At 42.2% G+C, this 19,482-nt stretch overlaps 1 protein-coding gene across 1 annotated transcript; it reads left to right on the top strand.

Moving 5' to 3' along the window:
- Nucleotides 1-6,089: 6,089 nt before the first annotated feature.
- Nucleotides 6,090-18,119, top strand: slc26a6.1 (solute carrier family 26 member 6, tandem duplicate 1; the record flags this gene model as incomplete). The annotated part of the gene is made up of 18 exons (XM_079225851.1): nucleotides 6,090-6,235; nucleotides 6,430-6,569; nucleotides 6,926-7,036; nucleotides 7,209-7,357; nucleotides 7,931-8,095; nucleotides 8,995-9,147; nucleotides 10,564-10,646; nucleotides 11,257-11,404; nucleotides 11,939-12,052; nucleotides 12,246-12,323; nucleotides 12,565-12,660; nucleotides 12,786-12,892; nucleotides 13,355-13,424; nucleotides 15,756-15,845; nucleotides 16,135-16,320; nucleotides 17,158-17,212; nucleotides 17,615-17,739; nucleotides 18,090-18,119. 18 exons carry the CDS (start codon nucleotides 6,090-6,092, stop codon nucleotides 18,117-18,119), a joined length of 2,046 nt encoding a protein of 681 aa, XP_079081977.1.
- Nucleotides 18,120-19,482: the final 1,363 nt, after the last annotated feature.

Raw genomic sequence — 19,482 nt, 5'->3', positions numbered from 1 at the left:
ATAATTCCTAATTATCTTAATGATTATTAATTTGTATTATGTATAATATGGTATTATGCAACCATAATGGACCAGCAGGCAAAAATCCTAAATATTTTAATATTATAGTAGTTTATTCTTCTCTTATTTGCTGTTGCTGGCCTTTTAATATTGCACCCTTTTTACAGAAAGGGATTGCCTGTGCAGCAGTTTCTTGAATTACACGAAAACCTCTGGGGCCAGTATATCATTTTCTGGTTAAGCGATCTGTTTATTTTATAGAAATAACATTCATATTCATATATTTTCCCAAACTGATGCTGCTGTTTTTTTTATTTTTTATATTACATGAACACAAACATAATTATAAGGTAAATTTCCAACAGAGAAGCTCTCCTAGCTGCAATATATTGGCCAAATACATGCTGTGGGAGGAAAATGTATCTGTGTTTTAATCTAATTTTAGAGGGGACGAAGAAATAGGTAGAGGGCCAGGAGCAGATGTGTGGGATTTCTAGCGGGTAAAGGACTCACACAGTTCACAATGACCTGCGGCAGGAATCAAAGGAAGACAGCAGGCAAATGTGATTAATCAATTAAATGAATTACCCGGGGTTTCCAGGGTCAGTTAGGTCACCCAGACCAACGCGAAGGTATAAAGGGATGTGTATGTCTATTGTGTCGTTAGTTGTTCCTGGGACAACTCGGTTGGCTTGATGAAAATAAACCTACGTGGAGTAAAGAGAGTCCGATCTCTCGTGTTCTGTGGGTGTTGATTGCCGATAGTGAGATCCTGTGGTGCCTCACCGCTATAGTCAGACAGCTAAAGTTATTGAATTATCATTCAGATATTGAGATTTAACTAATCAACAAAGCTGCTTATCAAAAGTGAACCACTCAAAGGGGTTTTAAGCCGGGCCACTTTAGTTAATCTACTTTGTATCTTTTTATATTTTGTCACATCATTTCCCCACTGCAGGACTAATAAAGGAATATCTAATCTAATAATCCCCCCCTTCTCTCCACAGCCAAGCCGTCGCTCTCCTCCCCGGCTCTCCCGCGCCCCCATCAGGTCAGTCAACGAAAACGCCGCCAGCACCAGACATCGTCATCCGCCGTCTCGTCCACCGCTCACCCTCACCCGGGGCCTTCCTCCATCCTCGTCTCAGACAGCACCATGACACCTTGGGGAGGCTTGGCTCTCTCTGAATCCTCCTTTGCCTCAATCCCCCCGCCTCCCCCTCCACGAGCCCCTCCACTTCCACCTACACCTCCTCCTGCTCCTCAGCCCCCGCCGTCCACTCCTTATCATGGAAGACTGAACGACGATGAGGAAGTTTCAAGTTCAAGTTTTAACTCCGAGACTCCATCTCCACCTGGTGCCGTCCCCCATGACAGTGCAGGTTTGTCTGGAACAATTAGTTTGGAAGGAAGTCGTTCAGGTACAAAGATAATCCAAACTATCAAAACCATGTAATGTACTGCCTCTGAAATAACACTAAAGGCATTTTGTCCATTACACGAGCTGCACTCAAGCTAACGTTAACCATTATCCCTAGCTAACAATCATAACCTAGCGAACCATTAGTTACAGCTAAGTCATTTTAGAGCGGTAACATTGGCTCTAAATTGTTTAGTTTTCATTATTAATGGTGAATGTAATGCTCTAATGTCAGCTAACAATGTGCTAACTTTCCCAGACAAACATTAGCTACGATGACATTAGCACAAGCTAATTTAGCAGAATTTGTTTCACTGAAGATAGTTGAAGGAACAGGTATTAATTAAATAATTAATGGTGGCTGAATTCCATTTAGCTGCTTGTGCTTCAGTGTCCTGTTGGATGCAACGTTGGAGGTGGTGCCCCCTTCATTCCTATGACAGTTTGTTTTGGCCCGGTCTCAGTCTCATTTGCATGAACAGAGGAAAATAAATCTGCATTCGGTTCGTAGTGCATCTTTTTTAGGACTTAATGATTTAGACGAGGGCTATTCAAGTGTTCCTTTTTTGGAAGTTGATCTGCCTCGAAAGAAATAATCCCTTGAAAACAGACATCTCTTTTCCAATGTAAGTCGATATGAAAAAGCCTGTTTGGGCCCCATGGCATCATGTGACCGGCCCACCTTTTGGCCACTTTGTAAAACTTTTTTCAAAGCATGCCAAGCGCCCTGAGGGCTTGATCCTGACTGGCTCTGGCGTCATGCACTCATCGCTAATGATAAACTCATGACATGGAGGCCGCTGCAGTTTTTAGAGGCAAGGGCCGCAGTCGCTCTCCACCCACTGCAAGAGTGGAGAAAGATCCAGGACATGATTGGAAATGCCTGGCTGTCCCCTGATCAAAAGGATGATTAGTTTTGACAACAAACACCTCTGCAAGGTGTCTCATGTTGTATAACGAACGTATATCTTGCATGGTTTATATTAATATTAATAATAAAGGTTATTTATGTCGCAGCAATTACAAAGTGCTTTACAAAAGTAGACAGGATGAATAAAGTGAATAAAGGATGGATTACAAAGACCATGTGCACTCACATTTCAACACAAAAACACATTTAATTGTGTATGTATATATATATATATATATATATATATATATATATATATATATATATATATATATATATATATATATATATATATACAAACAAATATAAATAAATATGGTCTACAAAATTCAAGTAGTTTACAAATTGGCTCGAACAGGATGTAGATATTTATGTGACTTCCTGTATATTATTTGAAGGCTTCTGGAAACTGCTTTTTTTCACCGCCCCCTGCTGCTGCAGCCTGATCTCCACTTTCCAGGCACAATCTTGAAAGAGCCTTTTATCTTCTGTGAAAAATTACAATCGACGCCGAACATGACATTAATGTCAAAGTTATAACCTGATGAGGTCCAATCAGCCAAATGAAAACAATAAACCTGTTGATTATGGGTCCTGTCCTTTTTTCATCGTTTTGTGACCAATTCCCTTTCACTTCGTCCCTCTCTCTCTGCAGGTGGAGGGGTGAGAGGGTTGCGGGCGAGGCGGAGGTTGATGCCCCAGCGTCGAGTGCCTCGTCCTCCCCGTCTCCCGCCACTGCGTCCCATCACCAACCTCAGTTTCTCTCGGAGCTTCACCTTTTCCTTCTTCGAGCTGCCGCTGCACCAGTCGCCTCGTTGCCGGGCCGAGCGCGTCAGAAACCTTCTGCTGCTTTTGAGACAGATACACTACTGAAGAGTCTTAAAGACTACTGTATTTTAAGCGCCAGCATTCCATCGTCAAATCTGATTGTCAAAAGACTGATGTGGCAAGAGAGATAAAAGCTATATTTTACTGGGGGGAATGCTTGGGTATCTTGTTAGACCAGTATGGAGGCCTATCAAGTTTTGAAATACTGCTTTTTGGGTTTGAACTTTTTAAACTTTACTTGCCTAATAAATACATAAATATGCCCTGTATTGTAGCAGCGATCTCTGATGCCTTGCAGCTAGAGAGGAATTGAGGATTGCTGGATTGGATTGCCTCATATTTCTATTGGTAAAAATGGAAACTAGTATGTGTGACACATTACGGTCCCACTGATGTGTGTAGGAAACTATTGTGTTTTCTTTTAGTCAAATGACCACAGAAAACTATTCAATGTCTGTTTTACTCTCATTCGAGGAACAGGGTTCAGGTACCTTGTACAACAGGGTTGCACAACATAAGAAAATACACAAAAAAGACTAAACTACATCACATGGATGAGGGTGAAGGATGAATTAAGGAGTCTCTCAGCCTGAGGAAAGAAGCTGCTCTGTAGCCTTGAGGTACTAGCAGCATGGTGAACAGGCGTTGGCTCAAGGTCGGCAATTGTGTTTTCACATCCTTTAGATGGTATCTATTTCTATGTTGCTGACACCTGGAGAGGGAGAGAGCGAAAGAGAAGAGACATACACATTGCAGGGAAGAGTGACGTGACTGAGGAGCAGGCTGTTAGTGGAGTGAAGAACCCATCATCATCATCATCACCACCCATTGCATCAGAACTCCGGGGCAACCGTTGTCGGCAAACATCGTGAGCGGGTTTGATTGTTTTTTCTTTCCTTGTGGCTCTTGTGATGTTTGATTGGAGCTGCTCAATACCTGGAGTTTCATATATTTGGATCCTCTGCATGGTGGCGCCGTCTCGGCTTCTAATGCTGCATACTGCCCTCTAAAGTCTCTCAACTGCCAACCGATGGATCATCTTCTCTCCCTCATTAACCCGCAACTTTGAAAATGTACCCGTCTTTGCTTTCCTCACTTCAAAAATAGTGTGAGACAACAGTGAGCTTTTTCTCCCGGCCTTGACTCTCTGCTCTCTTCAATACGCCCGCAGGACTTATTGAATGAGACTGAATTCCCCACAAACGCTGTCAGGTTGTGATTTAAGGAGAGGACCCAAACGCCAGAGCAACAGTTCAAAGTAAATTTATTCCCAAAACAAAACTCAGGTCAGGTTTCCAAAAACAGGCCGAGGAACAACCAAACAACAGGGACAATACAGGACTACTTACAGAACAGGTAACAGACAGGGAAAAACCAGTACAATCCAACAAGGGAACAAACAGGGCTTAAATACAAGAGGAAGGTAACGAGGCACAAGTGGAAAACAACGAGGGCAGCACAGGTGAAAGGAATACACAATCAGGGAACAAGGCGGACAGACAATCACAGGGGCAGGAAGTGTAGGAACACAGAGGACACACAAGAGAAGGACTTCACAATAAAACAGGACACCAAACAAACCAACAAAATAACAAACACACACAAACCAGGGACTACATCTGTAACTCCTTTTTGGGACATTTGGACGAGAGACACTGGCTTAAGAGACTGATATAACTGGGGATTATGTCAGGATGAGAAATGGGTTGTAGTTCTTTGTTTTGATGAATGTTTTTCTTTTGAAATGTAAATGTTAAGTTGGTTTGGCAGTGATTTTGAGACTGAACAATTTTGTTAAAGGATTAGATCGATTTCTTTTGTGCTGTATGTTGTTGGGAAAGTATAGAAAATGAAATAAGCTACAAAAAAAACTACATTTGAACTTTCTTTTGAGGTTATTCCTTAGAATTGTCTTTACAACCTTAATTTATGTAAGAGTGGGTATATCAACCATACATCTAATCTTTCATTTGAGTATTCCATGGGAAAATAAATGAGTTATATGTTCTGGTTAATCATTGCACCAATGACATTTGTATTTGTAAGTGTGTAAGTCAATACTGTGAACGTCTCTCTCTTGAATTTCCGATTGACAAAGTTTCTGTTGAAGGTTTAATTTATTTTTAATGACCTGAGGATCTTTTTCTGCCTTTTCTCTTTGTACAGTGATGTTGTGGCTGTTCCAATTGCTTATTGTGGTGAGATTAAAAGGACAATCGAAACAATGTGGAAATACATTTGTTTTCAGTCTTTTCATTCTGTTTGGCATGGCTTTTTATTTATTACATTTTTTATGAACATGTGCCTGTTATTCTTCATGTCCTCCCATGTCGTTTTTTCCCAAATAGTTTAACATTTTCACAGTTGGAATAGCTTTTTCAAAAATGTATCTTTCTCATTTGCTCCCTTTCTCTCTCGCTCACTCTTTCACACACACACACACACACACACACACACACACACACACACACACACACACACACACACACACACGGTCAGACCATGAGTCTTTGAAAGCTGCACTGTGATAATAGAGGCATTCAGACGTACTGAATGGGAGGAGAAAAGGGGTTGTAACGCTCTGTAATGTGCAGAGTTCAAGGCTGTTCTCAACCTTCCCTGACTCACGTGTGAGTTTGTGAAGCTGTGTGTGTGTGTGTGTGTATGTGTGTGTTTTTGCGTGTTATCCTCATACATGCACAGGCGCACATGTCAACTCTTTGTAGTTTCGATACAGATTCGGTCAGCTGCTCTCTCTCTCTCGCTCACTGCCGTGGCTTGTTTTGTATCTACATAGTTACCGCCGCCGGGTGTCTTTGTCATGTACCTTCATACACACATTTTACACACAAAGAAAAGGCCATGAGATACATTTAGGACACACACACAGTATTGTCACAATAGCAAAGTGATCTTTGACATTGATTGCAGATGGACGGCGTTGAGCAAATTGGCCTTCCTCCCTCCAGGCAACCTTATCTCGCTGTTGCCCTGGACGAGGCCCAGCTGGACGTCCTTGGCCAACGGGTAGAAAAGCAGTCCCTGTCCTTTTTGGAGAGGGTGAAGGCACAATGTTGGTAAGTCAAAGGATGGGTTTAGTTTTTGGCCCTTCTGTGTGTCAGTTTGGGCCCTCTGACAGTTTTTAGGGCTAACAGATGTCTGAGGCCCTTGACCTGAAGGTGTGTGTATGTGTGTATGTGTGTAGGTGTATGTGTGTGTAGGTGTGTGTGTAGGTGTGTGTGCGTGTGTGTGTGTGTCTGTGCTCCTCCAGTTGTTCCGGTCCCAGGTTGAAGAGCTTGCTGCTTGGTTTTATTCCTGTCCTGTCATGGCTGCCTCGATACTCCATCAGAGAAAACGCTGTCAAGGACCTGGCGTCTGGAATCAGTGTTGGGATCATACAGCTGCCACAAGGTGAGGATGATAATCACACTAGGAGCCTTCACAGGTTTTAAACAAGTACAAGCTAGCACAACAACTTCAACTGTAATTGCAGGTAGAAGGAAGCTACTCCAACTACAAAGATGATACTTCAATTTGCAAATCTCTGAGTTTACATCATGTATTTAAACAATGAACTACTGCCGTGTTGTAGCCTACTTTTTATTCATCTTTTCCCACTTCCTTTATTTGCCCGTGTCTATGTGCCTTGATAGGAAAATAACATTTCATGAGTGCAAACTCAATGATACAGGGCTTTTCAGAGTAACACACTATATCTGCTCATTCAAGCCACACTTTTCACCTCCACCTCTCTTCTTCTTCCCCAGGTATGGCCAACGCCATGTTGGTGGGAGTTCCTCCGGCGTTTGGCCTCTACAGCTCCCTCTATCCTCTGATCATCTACTTCATCTTCGGCACCTCCAGACACCTCTCCATCGGTGACTGTCAAGCTTTATTTTTCTGGATGGGCATCCACATCTAGAAAAGAGTTTAATCAATACAATATAATGTGGTTCTCACAGTTTGAGTCATTATAATACTCTTGAGCACAACACTTAAGGGAGTTGAGTAGTTCTGTGAATGGATTGTGTGTCTGTTTATGTGTGACAGGTACTTTTGCCATCCTGGCCGTCATGATTGGGTCTGTGACAGCCAACGTGGAGCTGCTCAGCGATGGTGGTGAAGAGAGTCAGATTGATGTGGAAGCGGCCAAAGTGGACGTGGCTGTACAGCTCACCTTCCTCTGTGGCCTCATACAGGTACACACACGCACACAAACACTCACGGTCGACAATACATGGACAAACAGACTGCACAGGCTCACGCGCATCGCTGATGTTCACCTCTGACCTCTGGCCCCATTATGTAGACAAGCAAGAGAAAAGAGAATTTCTCTGCAGGCATCCATTAAAGTATCAAGTTTATTTTTTATCATTTCACAGTTGTGCAAACTCTCACTCTTCATCACAGGTCAACTTGAGGTATTAAAATAAACACTTTGCCCCAAAGCTTTAAAGCTGGAAGAAGAAAAAAAAGTGCTGAGTCTCTTCAGTTTTTTAGTATTATGTTTGTCAGTCCACACTGGGTTCCCACACTGCTGTACATTTAAATCCTCTCTGTGGAGGTGGGCAAAGATTTGGTCTCTTGCACTTCAAATCGATCCATATGTTTTCTGGAGCTAAAGTGGAGTTTGATTGCAGAACATTTTCCGTGATGGAAAACATACTTTTTTTTTCACATCAGAATCAAAGAGGCAGCATTCTGAAAAAACTAAAGCTGTGCGTGTGTGTGTTTGTGTGTGTGTGTGTTTGTGTGTGTGAGTTCCTCCTCAGCTCCTGATGTACCTGCTACGTGGAGGTGGTATGGGTCGCTGGCTGTCTGACTCTGTAATCAGAGGCTACACCACAGCAGCAGCTCTGCATCTGATGGTCCTGCAGCTGCCACTGATGACTGGAATCCCTGCACAGAGACACTCTGGACTGCTCTCTCCAGCTTGGGTCAGTGGAAACACGGAAAGCTTCAACTTCTAGGCCACATGAGGTCCTGTAGTGCTGTTATGTGGCTGATCCCTGACCTCTGAAGTCTATTTTCTCATTTGGGTTTAATTCACCAGTAAAGTTGAAACATGGTCTTGAGGATTTCTGTCATTATATTAGCTGAATGGAAAGTAATGTGTGTTTGACTTTGAGTTTATGGGCACAGCTTTAGGGCAAAGAGCTGGTCCACTGTTCCCCAAGAATAGCTGGAAAACGTTGCTGGGGAGAAGGACGTCTGGAATACCCTGTTAGGCCTGCTGCCGGCCCCAAATAAGCAGAACGAAATATTAATGGATGGAGGAAGGAGCATGAACTGGAGTGTTAGCCTCAGGTGTTTTTTTTTATTTATTTTTTTACCAGGAGGGTCACAGTTACAAGCTTCATGCACACTGCAGGCCAGAAGCTCACCATAATAATGACTTGTGGTTGTTTTATGAGACTGGAGGTCATATCCTGGGCCTGTACTGGCAGACCCTAACAGTGTCTCCTCACCTTTTTATTTAATGAATTATCTTGGCACAGTGTTTTCTTGGCAATAGAAGTGCCTTTCTGACAGCTCTGGGGTCTGCTGCTGTGAGTCAGCGATAGCTTTGTATTTATTCTTGGCACTACAGGGGGCAACAAGGTTGGCATCAAACTCTTCCGAGGGTGCAGCTTGTCACCTCGACACAGGCAGTATTTCAAGATGGATTTGGTTGCTTATCAGCTATTTGTGGGTGCCGGTTTTCCATAACTTCCAGTCTGCCTCGGACAATTTACACCTAAAACGATCACACTGTCTTCACTAGTGCTCTGTTTCTGTTTTTTAAAGGTTTTAGTTTTGAAACAAAATGTTTGAATGTGTGTGTGTTCTCCTCCAGACATTAAATGATGTTCTGCACGGAGTGACCAGTGCTGTGCCAGGAGCGCTGTCAGTCTCCATGGTTTCCATGGTGATACTCGTCGGAGGCAAAATGCTGAATGAGCGCTTTAAGGACAAGCTCCCTGTCGCCATACCATGGGAACTTATACTGGTGAGGCACACACACACACACACACACACACACACACACACACACACACACACACACACACACACACACACACACACACACACACACACAGTAGACTCAAGCATATAAGACGCACCCAGATGGACGGATGCCACAGTGATGAACTGATGGATGACTCACACTTATCAGTTCATATCACCAAAACCGCAAATCCCCACATACAATAAATATCTCCACCTGGCTTATGATTAATCATCATTCTGATGGTGTTTTGCTTTATTTCATATAATATACATGTGGGCATGCATAATCAGTGTAGATTACTGGATCCCTCTATCAGTATAATTGTGCAAACTTTTGGCATGTTATTTTAAAAAAAGAAGTTTAAATAACTTTTACTCGTTACGTTTTGAAATTCCATAACTTTTACTTTGTGAGAAAGTGTGTTTTTGAATAACCTGATGGTTACATGTTAAACCATGAAGTTTAAAACAACATTGATCAATACAATCTTTAATCTATACCTTAGTGAGATTGTTTTATTATTATTTATTTTGGGACTGCATTTTAGAGTGCAAAACGTACCTCGGGACAAAAGCAGGTTCATTTCCTCTGCTTTCTCCAGATTTGTTCAAAAATGGGTGCCACAGTGAGATGTTCAATGGTATGTTAAGGTACGGGACACAAAGATGCCAAACTTAAAACATTTTCCATGAGGGTTCAGGTCATGAACTGTTGAGTTGAATTTTAGTCGGTTATGGGAAAATGGCTTCAATCCAGGCAAAGGAGATTAACGCTGATGTGCAACCTCTTTCCAGAGTGAATACTCCAAAGCCTTGGGAAATGATCAATAGGAAATGTACCCTTTACACTGTTCAGATGTGTGGTCAATGCTCTGCTTGATGGTTCGCCTGCTTTGGATGATGAACGTCCTGCGGCATGAGTGCACCAAATCTCAATTGTTAACTTTAAGAACCTTCTAAAAAAATGACTATGCAAACATAACAAAAGCTAAAACTGGACCACCTTGTGAGGGGCCGTGTCCTCTCCAACATGTGCAAACTTTGCATTGTAAAAGACAACCGTGACCAGTTTGATAGAGAAGTTGCTCACACAGTTGATTCAAACAATTTAAAGAAGGGGTTAGTAATAGTCCAGCTGTACGAGCTTCCATCGAAGAACTTTGATCTGGACAGAGAGAGGCTGCCTCATGAGAGAGCACTATCTCCATTCCTGCACCACGTGGGATCTGACAAACTACCTGCATCAGTGGACGAACAGTATCTGATTATGAAAATGTGTGTGTTTGTGTACTTCCATGTGCATTGATTACAAAATACGCACTGATGGATTTGACATTTAGATGTATAATATTTTTGTTTTCCAAACTGGACATTCTGTGCAGAAAATGTCACATTCATTGTTTCTCTCCCCCAGATTGTCCTGGGCACCGTCCTGTCGGTGCAGATGGATCTGGTTGGACAGCACTCAGTCCAGGTGGTGGGACACATACCCAGTGGGTCAGTAGAACTGTGTCATTGCCTGTTTTTCTTTGGCATTCAATTAGATATCTTTTAAATACATTTCCCAAGACTATTGTCTTGGTTTTTATTTTGTTGAAGTCCTGGGAGCCTTCCGGAGATGTTTCATTGTAAATGTATTCATGGCAGACTTTTAAATGAATAATTCATTTGAAAGCTTTGAACAAATCATTGATCGTTGACATGATGAAGAACATATGATGCAAGTTTTGTTTGACTTTTTCTTGCACATACTGTCTTTACTAATATTATGTATGTATATTGGCAAACCAATGTATTTGTTTGTTTGTTAATTAGCCTCCACCACACACAGTTTACCATGTCTCGTTTCCCTTCATCCTTCTGACACTTTGACCTTGCTCCAACCCCCCCATCCTTCACACTTCTCATCTCATCACACATAATATGCCAGTTGGCATTATTGCGTTATCCTTGATAGCTTTGAGAGAATTAAAGATAATGCATGGGGTGACTCACCTTTAACTGATGGTCCTAATTCTTTATATTACTGTATATTTCATTGATTTTCTTTGAGGACTGAGTTAGTCATTCAATTGACACCATCTCCTCTCCTCCTCCTCTCCTCTAGCCTGTCTTCCCCGGTCCTTCCCTCTCTCTCTCGGGCCAGAGAGCTATTCATTCCAGCTCTGTCAGTGGCTCTGGTCGGTTTCAGTTTCATCTCAGCCATAGGCTCAGTGTTTGCCCACAAACATGGCTACCACGTGGACAGCAGTCAGGTACATTCATGAGAATTGCAGCTGTCACACACTTCAGCCACACAGAGAGAGTCGGGTTGTTGTCGGGTCTGTGTGTTAGAAAATTGCAACAACAAAAAAAGGGATAATGTGCATAATACTTATAAAGATCACGATAATGCGTAGAGAAGGTGAGTGAAGCTTATCATAGTTGAGGTTATTTAAGATAACAGTAAGAACACATCTTCCAACATCTGCATCTGTTTTAAAATAAATATATTCTGTGCACTTCCTATATTCACCAAAAATGTGCATTAGTGAGCACAAGGCTCGCTTTCAAATTCAAACATACAATTTCAGAAAACTTATTTAATGTCCTTAAGTCATTATTGAATGTAAGTTATCAACTGGGAAGTCCCATGGTGGAATCTGTTAGTTTCCCTCAGATGTTATTTGAGGTATTGGACATGTCCAGTAGGCCAACCAGATCCCCTAAAACACTCCACCAGTACCCCTGAGCTGCTGCAGCCTGTGGGTGAGCATTTTTCAAGTTGCTGCTGTCTGTCTCGGCCTCAGGACCTGCTGGCTCTGGGTCTGTGCAACACCATCGGAGGAATGTTCCAGTGCTTCGCTGTCAGCTGCTCCGTCTCTCGCAGTATGGTCCAGGAGAGCATTGGTGTCAAATCACAGGTATTGTAATCTATTACAAAAGACATCAAACACCCAAACCCACCTTTGTCTTTGCTCTGTGTCAAAGACTGTGTAGGGAAGCAACATTAGCTCGTCTTTTTTTATAGAGTGCATTACATAACTTACTTAAATGTGTCCATTGACTGCTTTCCTTTACTTACTGTACTTCTGTTGTGTTTATCTCATGTGCTAGATGGCCGGATTGATATCCGCTCTGTTGATCCTAACCATCCTGTTGAAGATCGGCCCTCTCTTTGAACAGCTGCCAAAGGTAAAACTCATACGAGATAACACACGTTATTTATGTTTATCATATATGTTGTTGAGCAAGTGAGACCAGAAGTCCAGACAGTTCTCTTGGCTTACCATGAACCAGCACAGAATGATAATGTAATAACAGAGAATATCAGGGAAGATGTTTTAAGAAATGTCAAGTCATGCTCCATCTGGATGAGACTCACTGGCGGTATGATTCACTCGTCTTCGTTCAGTAACGCCCTGCTGTGTTCCAGGCGGTGTTGGCAGTGATCATCGTGGTGAACCTGCAAGGGTTAATGGCTCAGTTCAAAGATGTGTGTGTGCTCTGGAAGTCTGACAGATTAGACCTGGTGGGCTACACACACACACACACACACACACACACACACACACACATACATTTTTCAAGCTCATAGCTTAGAGACCCATGGTCACAGATCTGATCCTGGTCCTCTCTCCCCCTCCTCTCCTTCAGCTGGTGTGGGTAGTCTCGCTGCTTTCCATGCTGGTCTTTAACCTGGACGTGGGTCTGGCTGCGGCGGTCATCTTCTCTCTCCTCACACTCGTCTACAGGACGCAACAGTCAGTTAATATCATTTTACAGGCGCTGCATGGGCCATTTTACATCAGTCAAATGTTCCTGTTTAATCATGATGATACTGTACATTTACTAAGAGAATATCAGGGAGAACAAGTGTTTTCACCAGCGTGGCAACATGTGGTCCCAGGAGACACCTACTGTGGAGGGAACAACCCCAGAAGCAGTTTTGGCAGGTGTTTTTAAGCTTGTCTGTCGGATAGTCACAAAACTTTACAGGTTGAGATCCAAATGAAGGCTGAGTTTTAAGATGGGTGTAGATGGGCGCTTGTCGTAGAGGGTAGGAAGTGGGGAATGAACAAAGAATGAGAATAGTGTGTGTGAGTGTGTGTATATATATTTCATCTGAAAGTGTTGCATTTCCTTCCATCCGCTCACTTGTCTCACTTGTGCACTCTCATTAATATTCCCCTGTCTATTACTTTCATCTTGTCCTCCTCTTCCAGCTCCTCCACTGTTGTTTTGGGTCGTATTCTTGGTACAGACTGTTACAGAGATGTGAGACTCTACACCGAGGTAAACTCAATCTGTCTCACAGGTCTCACGAGAATACGCTTTCAAAAAACTTGCTTGAAAAAACAGTTTGGTTAAAGTTTGGTGTTGTTCAAGGTAAACTTAGTGATGTTAAACCCCGCAGTAACAGCAACGCTAAACAAAACAACACTTTGACTTCCACGTCCGTATTCGCACCATGTTTCTGCCTGACTTGTGCCAGTACTTCTCTGTGTCATAGTTCAGGTGAATACTTGGTTTTAGAGCTTTTTTAAATGCTTTCAAAACTGTTGTAAACATTCAGAAGATGACATTAATCATCTGGCAGCAGCTGTTTGTAGCCACGAGACCAGACAAATCAATTACAAGCAGTAACTCACTCGTTCAATATCACAACTCTCCTCTGACTGTCTGACTAGTTTTACTCAAAGTATTATTTGGAGTTTCTGTTGTTCTCCACCAGCCTTAACACATTTTAACACATTTGGAGTTTAAAAATCCACATGTGGGCACTGAGGTAGAAGTATATGGAGCTGAGCTGAAAACACACCTTTTAATCAAGGAGTACACATCCTTTAACACTCTGTAGCTCTGGTGCCATTTGTACTGACCTTGAAGCCAGAATCTAGTGGTCATGAGAGGAACTGCAGCTTAATGCTCTCCACTTAGCTCATATTTACCGTACAGATACAAGAGTGGTATTATTGATCCTCACCTCTCAACAAGAAAGCAAAGAAGTGTATTTTAGATTTTTCAATATTTTTTGTAGTACTCCTATTAATTTGTTAGCTTTTTCAAACTTTTGTAGTCATGATGAGTCACAAATCCCAAACATCCAATTCTCTAATAGAATTCATCTGTCGTAGACGGATACAAATCCTTAGACAAACGCAGTTTGTTGGTTTCCTTCCTCCACCCTTTCTCTGCAGCCGAGTCACAGAAACCTTTTATCAAACTTGTCCCATACCTTATGTCATAGTACTAGCAGGTGGCTTTTTTTCTCTTCATAATATAAGTTATTGTTGATTAAGGGCATCCACTTTTGACCCTAAAGAAAAGTCATGTAGCAAAAAAGTTTTTAAAAAAAGACAGATGTCGGTGTGTCTAAATTAACAACAACATGATGTTTCACTGTGTGAATTTAATATTGTGTTCATCCATTATTGGGCAGCAGGTCATTATACAGCCTCAGTTTGCCAAGACCTTACTCGTGGTGCTTTCCAGATGGGAAGATGAATCACACTAACCTTACATGACCCCTATGATCTTAGCTGATTGCAGGCTGTGGACTAGCATATCTAAATTGCCATCAGTGGGAAACACGGTCCATAAATGAATTCTCCACAGTCTGTCTCGCTACAACACAATTTGCATTGCACATGCTGTGAGCCATTTGAAATATCAAATGGCTCACAGCATGTGCAATGCAAATGCACATCCACACAGCGAGCGTTTGATGGGCACTAATGTGCAAGATGTAGATCAACGTCAATCTGAATAAATGGAAAGGCACAAAGTTTAACCTAAAGTTTATGTTAAAAATAGGTTTGCAAATGATTTGAGTCGGTATTTATGGAGCAGGCCGATTAAACGGCGATGTCCCCCGAGGTGTAAACAAATAACACACCAAATTCTTCACTGAAGGTCAGTCTTTTATCAACTTAACGAACAGCTACGGACGGCATAACTGTCACGCAGCCAAAACACACTAAAAATACATCCCTGGCTGAAAACCACCATCTGCCACACATCAAAACACCAAAGTGTCTCCAAAGGCAATCTGTTTGTGCTGCGAGCGCGTCAGCGAATTCCTGTCAACTTCTCGCTCTCTGTTCCTGCCGCTTGATTCTTCCCTCAATCTGTTACACTGCTGGCTGCCGCACCACTTCCCTCTGTGTACTTTGTCAAGTAGCTGTCACGCATTAGTGATGGTGTGCGCAGTGACTTTCTTTGTAGAAGTCCCCCCTCATGAATTCATTCTGTGGATGCTCTTTCTTTCTTTTTTATTGTGTTTGATCTCACACTTTAGAGCCAGACACGTTGACGTAGACAGAAGATCTGTTGTATCTCCGAACTAGATATTCATGAAACTGGTGTAGTGTTTGTTTTTGTTTTTTTTTGCCAAATGTGTTGGCGCTAATTAACGTCAAGTCCTGAAAAAGCAACTGCTGTTGTAAGACCTGCCCTTCTGTCCAGGGTGTCACTATTATTCCAAGTTAGAAAATGGAGCTTCTAATGCATTGACTTCATATATATGTGTGTGTGTGTGTGTGTGTGTGTGTGTGTGTGTGTGTGTGTGTGTGTGTGTGTGTGTGTGTGTGTGTGTGTGTGTGTGTGTGTGTGCCCCCCTAACAGGCAAAGCCAGTTCCCGGGGTGACCATACTCTCCTATTCCAGTCCTATTTACTTTGCCAACTCGGAACTGGTCTTCACACAAATCAGACAGGTGCCAACACACACACACACACACACACACACACACACACACACACACACACAGGATGGGAAGAGGGGGAGAAAGAAGAGAGCCTTAGCATCAATGAAATAAAAGCTGATTATGAGTGACAGAGTTCAAGATTGACGTCTGGCGTTATAGTTGTAATTAGCAGAATGAATTAACCTTAGTTGAGCATCAGTTCCACGGTTCGTCTTCTCCACGCGTCGGGCGCCTTCCTTCAACAATGAAGTCAATCAATATAAACTTTCCATGTGTAACTTTTCTTCACCACATCCAGACAGTGAGTCGTGGTCAGAAGGAGAACCCAGCTGGAGTCCACACCCCTTTTTCTTCTTCTTCCTCCTCCTCCTCCTCCCCCTCCTCCTCTTCCTCAGGCCGGACATGGAGACACACCCATTGCTTGGTTCTGGAGCTCAGCTCAGTCACCTTCATGGACTCGGTGGCCATGTTGGCACTTTGCAAGGTGAGAAAAGATAACTGGAGTGAAATCTTTCAACTCACATTCAGTTTCATTTGAGCAAAACGCCAAAACAATTATTATTTTCATTCTTCTTCTGTAGAAGCCCTTTCTGCTAGTGAAAAATATATAAATAATAGTAAATAATAAACACTTTTTCTGTATTTCACGTTTTCACTAAACGTACACGGAAAATGAAAAATACAGAAAAAGGCAACAGATACCGATGATAATGTATTATTTTACACACAAATATAGTAATGCAGATGTTAATGATACGGTTTTATGTGGTAGTTAGTATTGCTAGATTAAGTACATGTGCAGATACAGAAGTTCTAATTGTACATATTGTTCGGTAATATTGAATATAATACGCCTTAATGTATACAGTATAGAGCTTGAAAAACAAAACAATGAAGCACACTAGATTATTATTATTATTATCAAATTTTGCATTTTGATCTGATGGGAGCATTAGTTTGGGTTGGTTTGAGTGGATATCAGTTTTCCTCTGCCAGATCTAAACCTAGATCTAAACCTACCCAGTCTGCACTTTTCCCTATAGCCATTAAACCGGCCGTGGTGGTTGGCTGATTCCACACTGACTCCTTTTCTGCTGATCAAAGACATTCATATGTATTATTTAAGGCCAGACTAGATGTCCGGTAATTGCAGGTTAGATAATGAAATTATAAGACACGCCCTCTTGGTTGCACACACACAACTCTCAGCTTTTGACTCATAGATAGTCGTACTGATAGATAAAAGTAAATTTGTGTGTGTGTGTGTGTGTGTGTGTGTGTGTGTGTGTGTGTGTGTGTGTGTGTGTGTGTGTATGTGTAGGTTGCAGGCGACTTGGAAGTCCAAGGTATCGGCGTGTTTCTGGCAGCGTGCCCAGGTCAGCTTCATGTTTCATACTCATATATAAAATCTCCGATAGCGTGACTCATCTATGTCTCTCTCACACATTCATTCACTCCCTCACTCACTCACACACACACACACACACACACACACACACACACACACACACACACACACACACACACACACACACTCACGCTTTGTCTAAGGTTGGGCTGTCCCTGTCCGCTTCCCACCACGCCTCCCATACTGTAGCTCTGCTTAGTTTATTTCTTTCTGAACTTCTACAGTAACTGTTTTTTTTTGTATGTCACACCAAACATGTGCGATCAGACAAGTCGAATGTAACCAGTCTGCGGCGTGCAGGAAGCAAATACTCAAAACTTTAAATCAAAGCATTAAGTGTGAGATCTTTATGCCCCCTGTATGTCAACAGAGAGAGTTTCATCTCAGCTCCAGACTCGGGGCTGTAAAACAGACAGCCTGTCCACCTCCCGTCTCTTCCCGTCGGTCCATCACGCCGTCCTGCGCTGCCTCAGCACCCTGCCGAGGCTTCTGGAGGTACACGTGGTCTCGCTACCAAGTTCATCTGGAGACGTAATGAGATAAAAAAATATATATTTAAAACCTTTTTTAGAGTTTCAAAGGATGTCACTTCAGTCAGGGTCTGTTTGCGACTGAAGGTTTGCGACTGAGGTCAGATGAAAGTGGCATTGTGGGTGATGGCTATCAGGTCAAGGAAGAATAATCCGTGGTTCTGCTGCATTGATTTTGATTTGACTTTTAAACTGTTATCGGAGTGCCATGCAAAATCTGTGTTGTACTCCCTCAATGCTTTCATATGACATCTCACTGGATATAAAGGGTGCAATAGCGTTTCAAGAAATATGAATTGTTTCCTTGTTTCTCAGGAAATCAACCCAGATGCAAGTGAATGTTGAACCTACATGACTGCTGCTTTTACGGGACAGTTAGGTCCTCTCAGTGTATCAACCTGATGGGTGATAGTTATGGCGTTAAGATGGCCAGCAGAACAATCACAGCCTCTTTTTGTTTTGAAAGAAAGACATTAACGCCTTTCCCGTTGTGCATACACTTCTCACACATTCCCATGCAATAAATGTAATTGTTCCACAATTTGTGCCATTTTTGACCTCTCCGTCATGAAGTATTTGAGATCTGATTAAGATTGCCCAGCTTCCAATAAAACATAATTAGCAGACAATGGTTTTAATCCATCACCCTCTGGGTCATATGGGTCCAGCTTTCTTCCACTGCACCACCCCTGCTGCCAAAAGGCCCCTTTTACAGCAGCCACTTTCTCGTAGCCAGATATATGTATATGTAACTGATCGAATTAACTACTGTCCCATTCTGTTTGGTATCTATTTAACATGCACAATACCAGGGCCTCCGGCCGACCAAACTGGAACAGCACCAGATATTAAAAGACAAATAATTAATTAATTAATTGGTCGCTTCATTACTACCATTGAATCTGCGTTGTGCAATAACTGAAACACTGAATGTGTTGCTCAGCCTCCAGAATGACAGCCAGTTACACAATAACACAAATACATCTGCACTCCTGTGGTTACATACCAAAGACAGGAGTTGACTTTGTTCTCTTAATTGAGTCATATTCTCCGTCTGTCCTGTTCTGTGCTGACCTCTGTGTGCTTTGGATTAAGTGATAATGACATTGTTGGTTTACTAGGTGAAAGAGACAAACATGTGAATGAAAATATGTGCTGCTCCTCTCTCTGTATGAAAAACACATCTTAATGTCATAACAAATGTACAGTTTGCAAGATGCAGACACAGCATGGGCACAAGATGGCAGTTTGCAGACAAATATTTATGAACTATGTTTAAGGCTTTTTTTTCTTCTTCTTTTTTTGGACAAAGTACTAGTAATTCTCAGGCAAGGCAGGTAGTCAGGTGTATGAGTGTGAGTATGCCGAAAAACAAGTGATAATTTCTCCTTAAATAACTATATTTTAAAACATGTTAAACCTGTACCAGCAAAAATAAAGGAATAAAAACACGTTGGATGTGGCGTTTCTATACAAATAAGAAAACGCACACGACCGTGAGAGCAGGTCGAACACGAAGTATTGGAGATGTGAACAAGAACAGCGCTGTGCACCTAGACACGCCCAGCTCTGACGTCAGCAAAACCAAGACGTAAGAAGTTACTTTTACGTCCGTCATGAAAACATGTCCTTGTACAGATAGTTGTGAAACGTTCATTGAGCGACAAGAAAAACACGCAGCCTCCCCACTCTCTCATTGTCGGACAGT

The sequence above is a fragment of the Taurulus bubalis genome, assembly GCF_910589615.1.
Source record: "Taurulus bubalis genome assembly, chromosome: 11".
NCBI classification, from domain to species: Eukaryota; Metazoa; Chordata; class Actinopteri; order Perciformes; family Cottidae; genus Taurulus; species Taurulus bubalis.
This window is presented reverse-complemented; position numbering and strand designations above follow the sequence as displayed.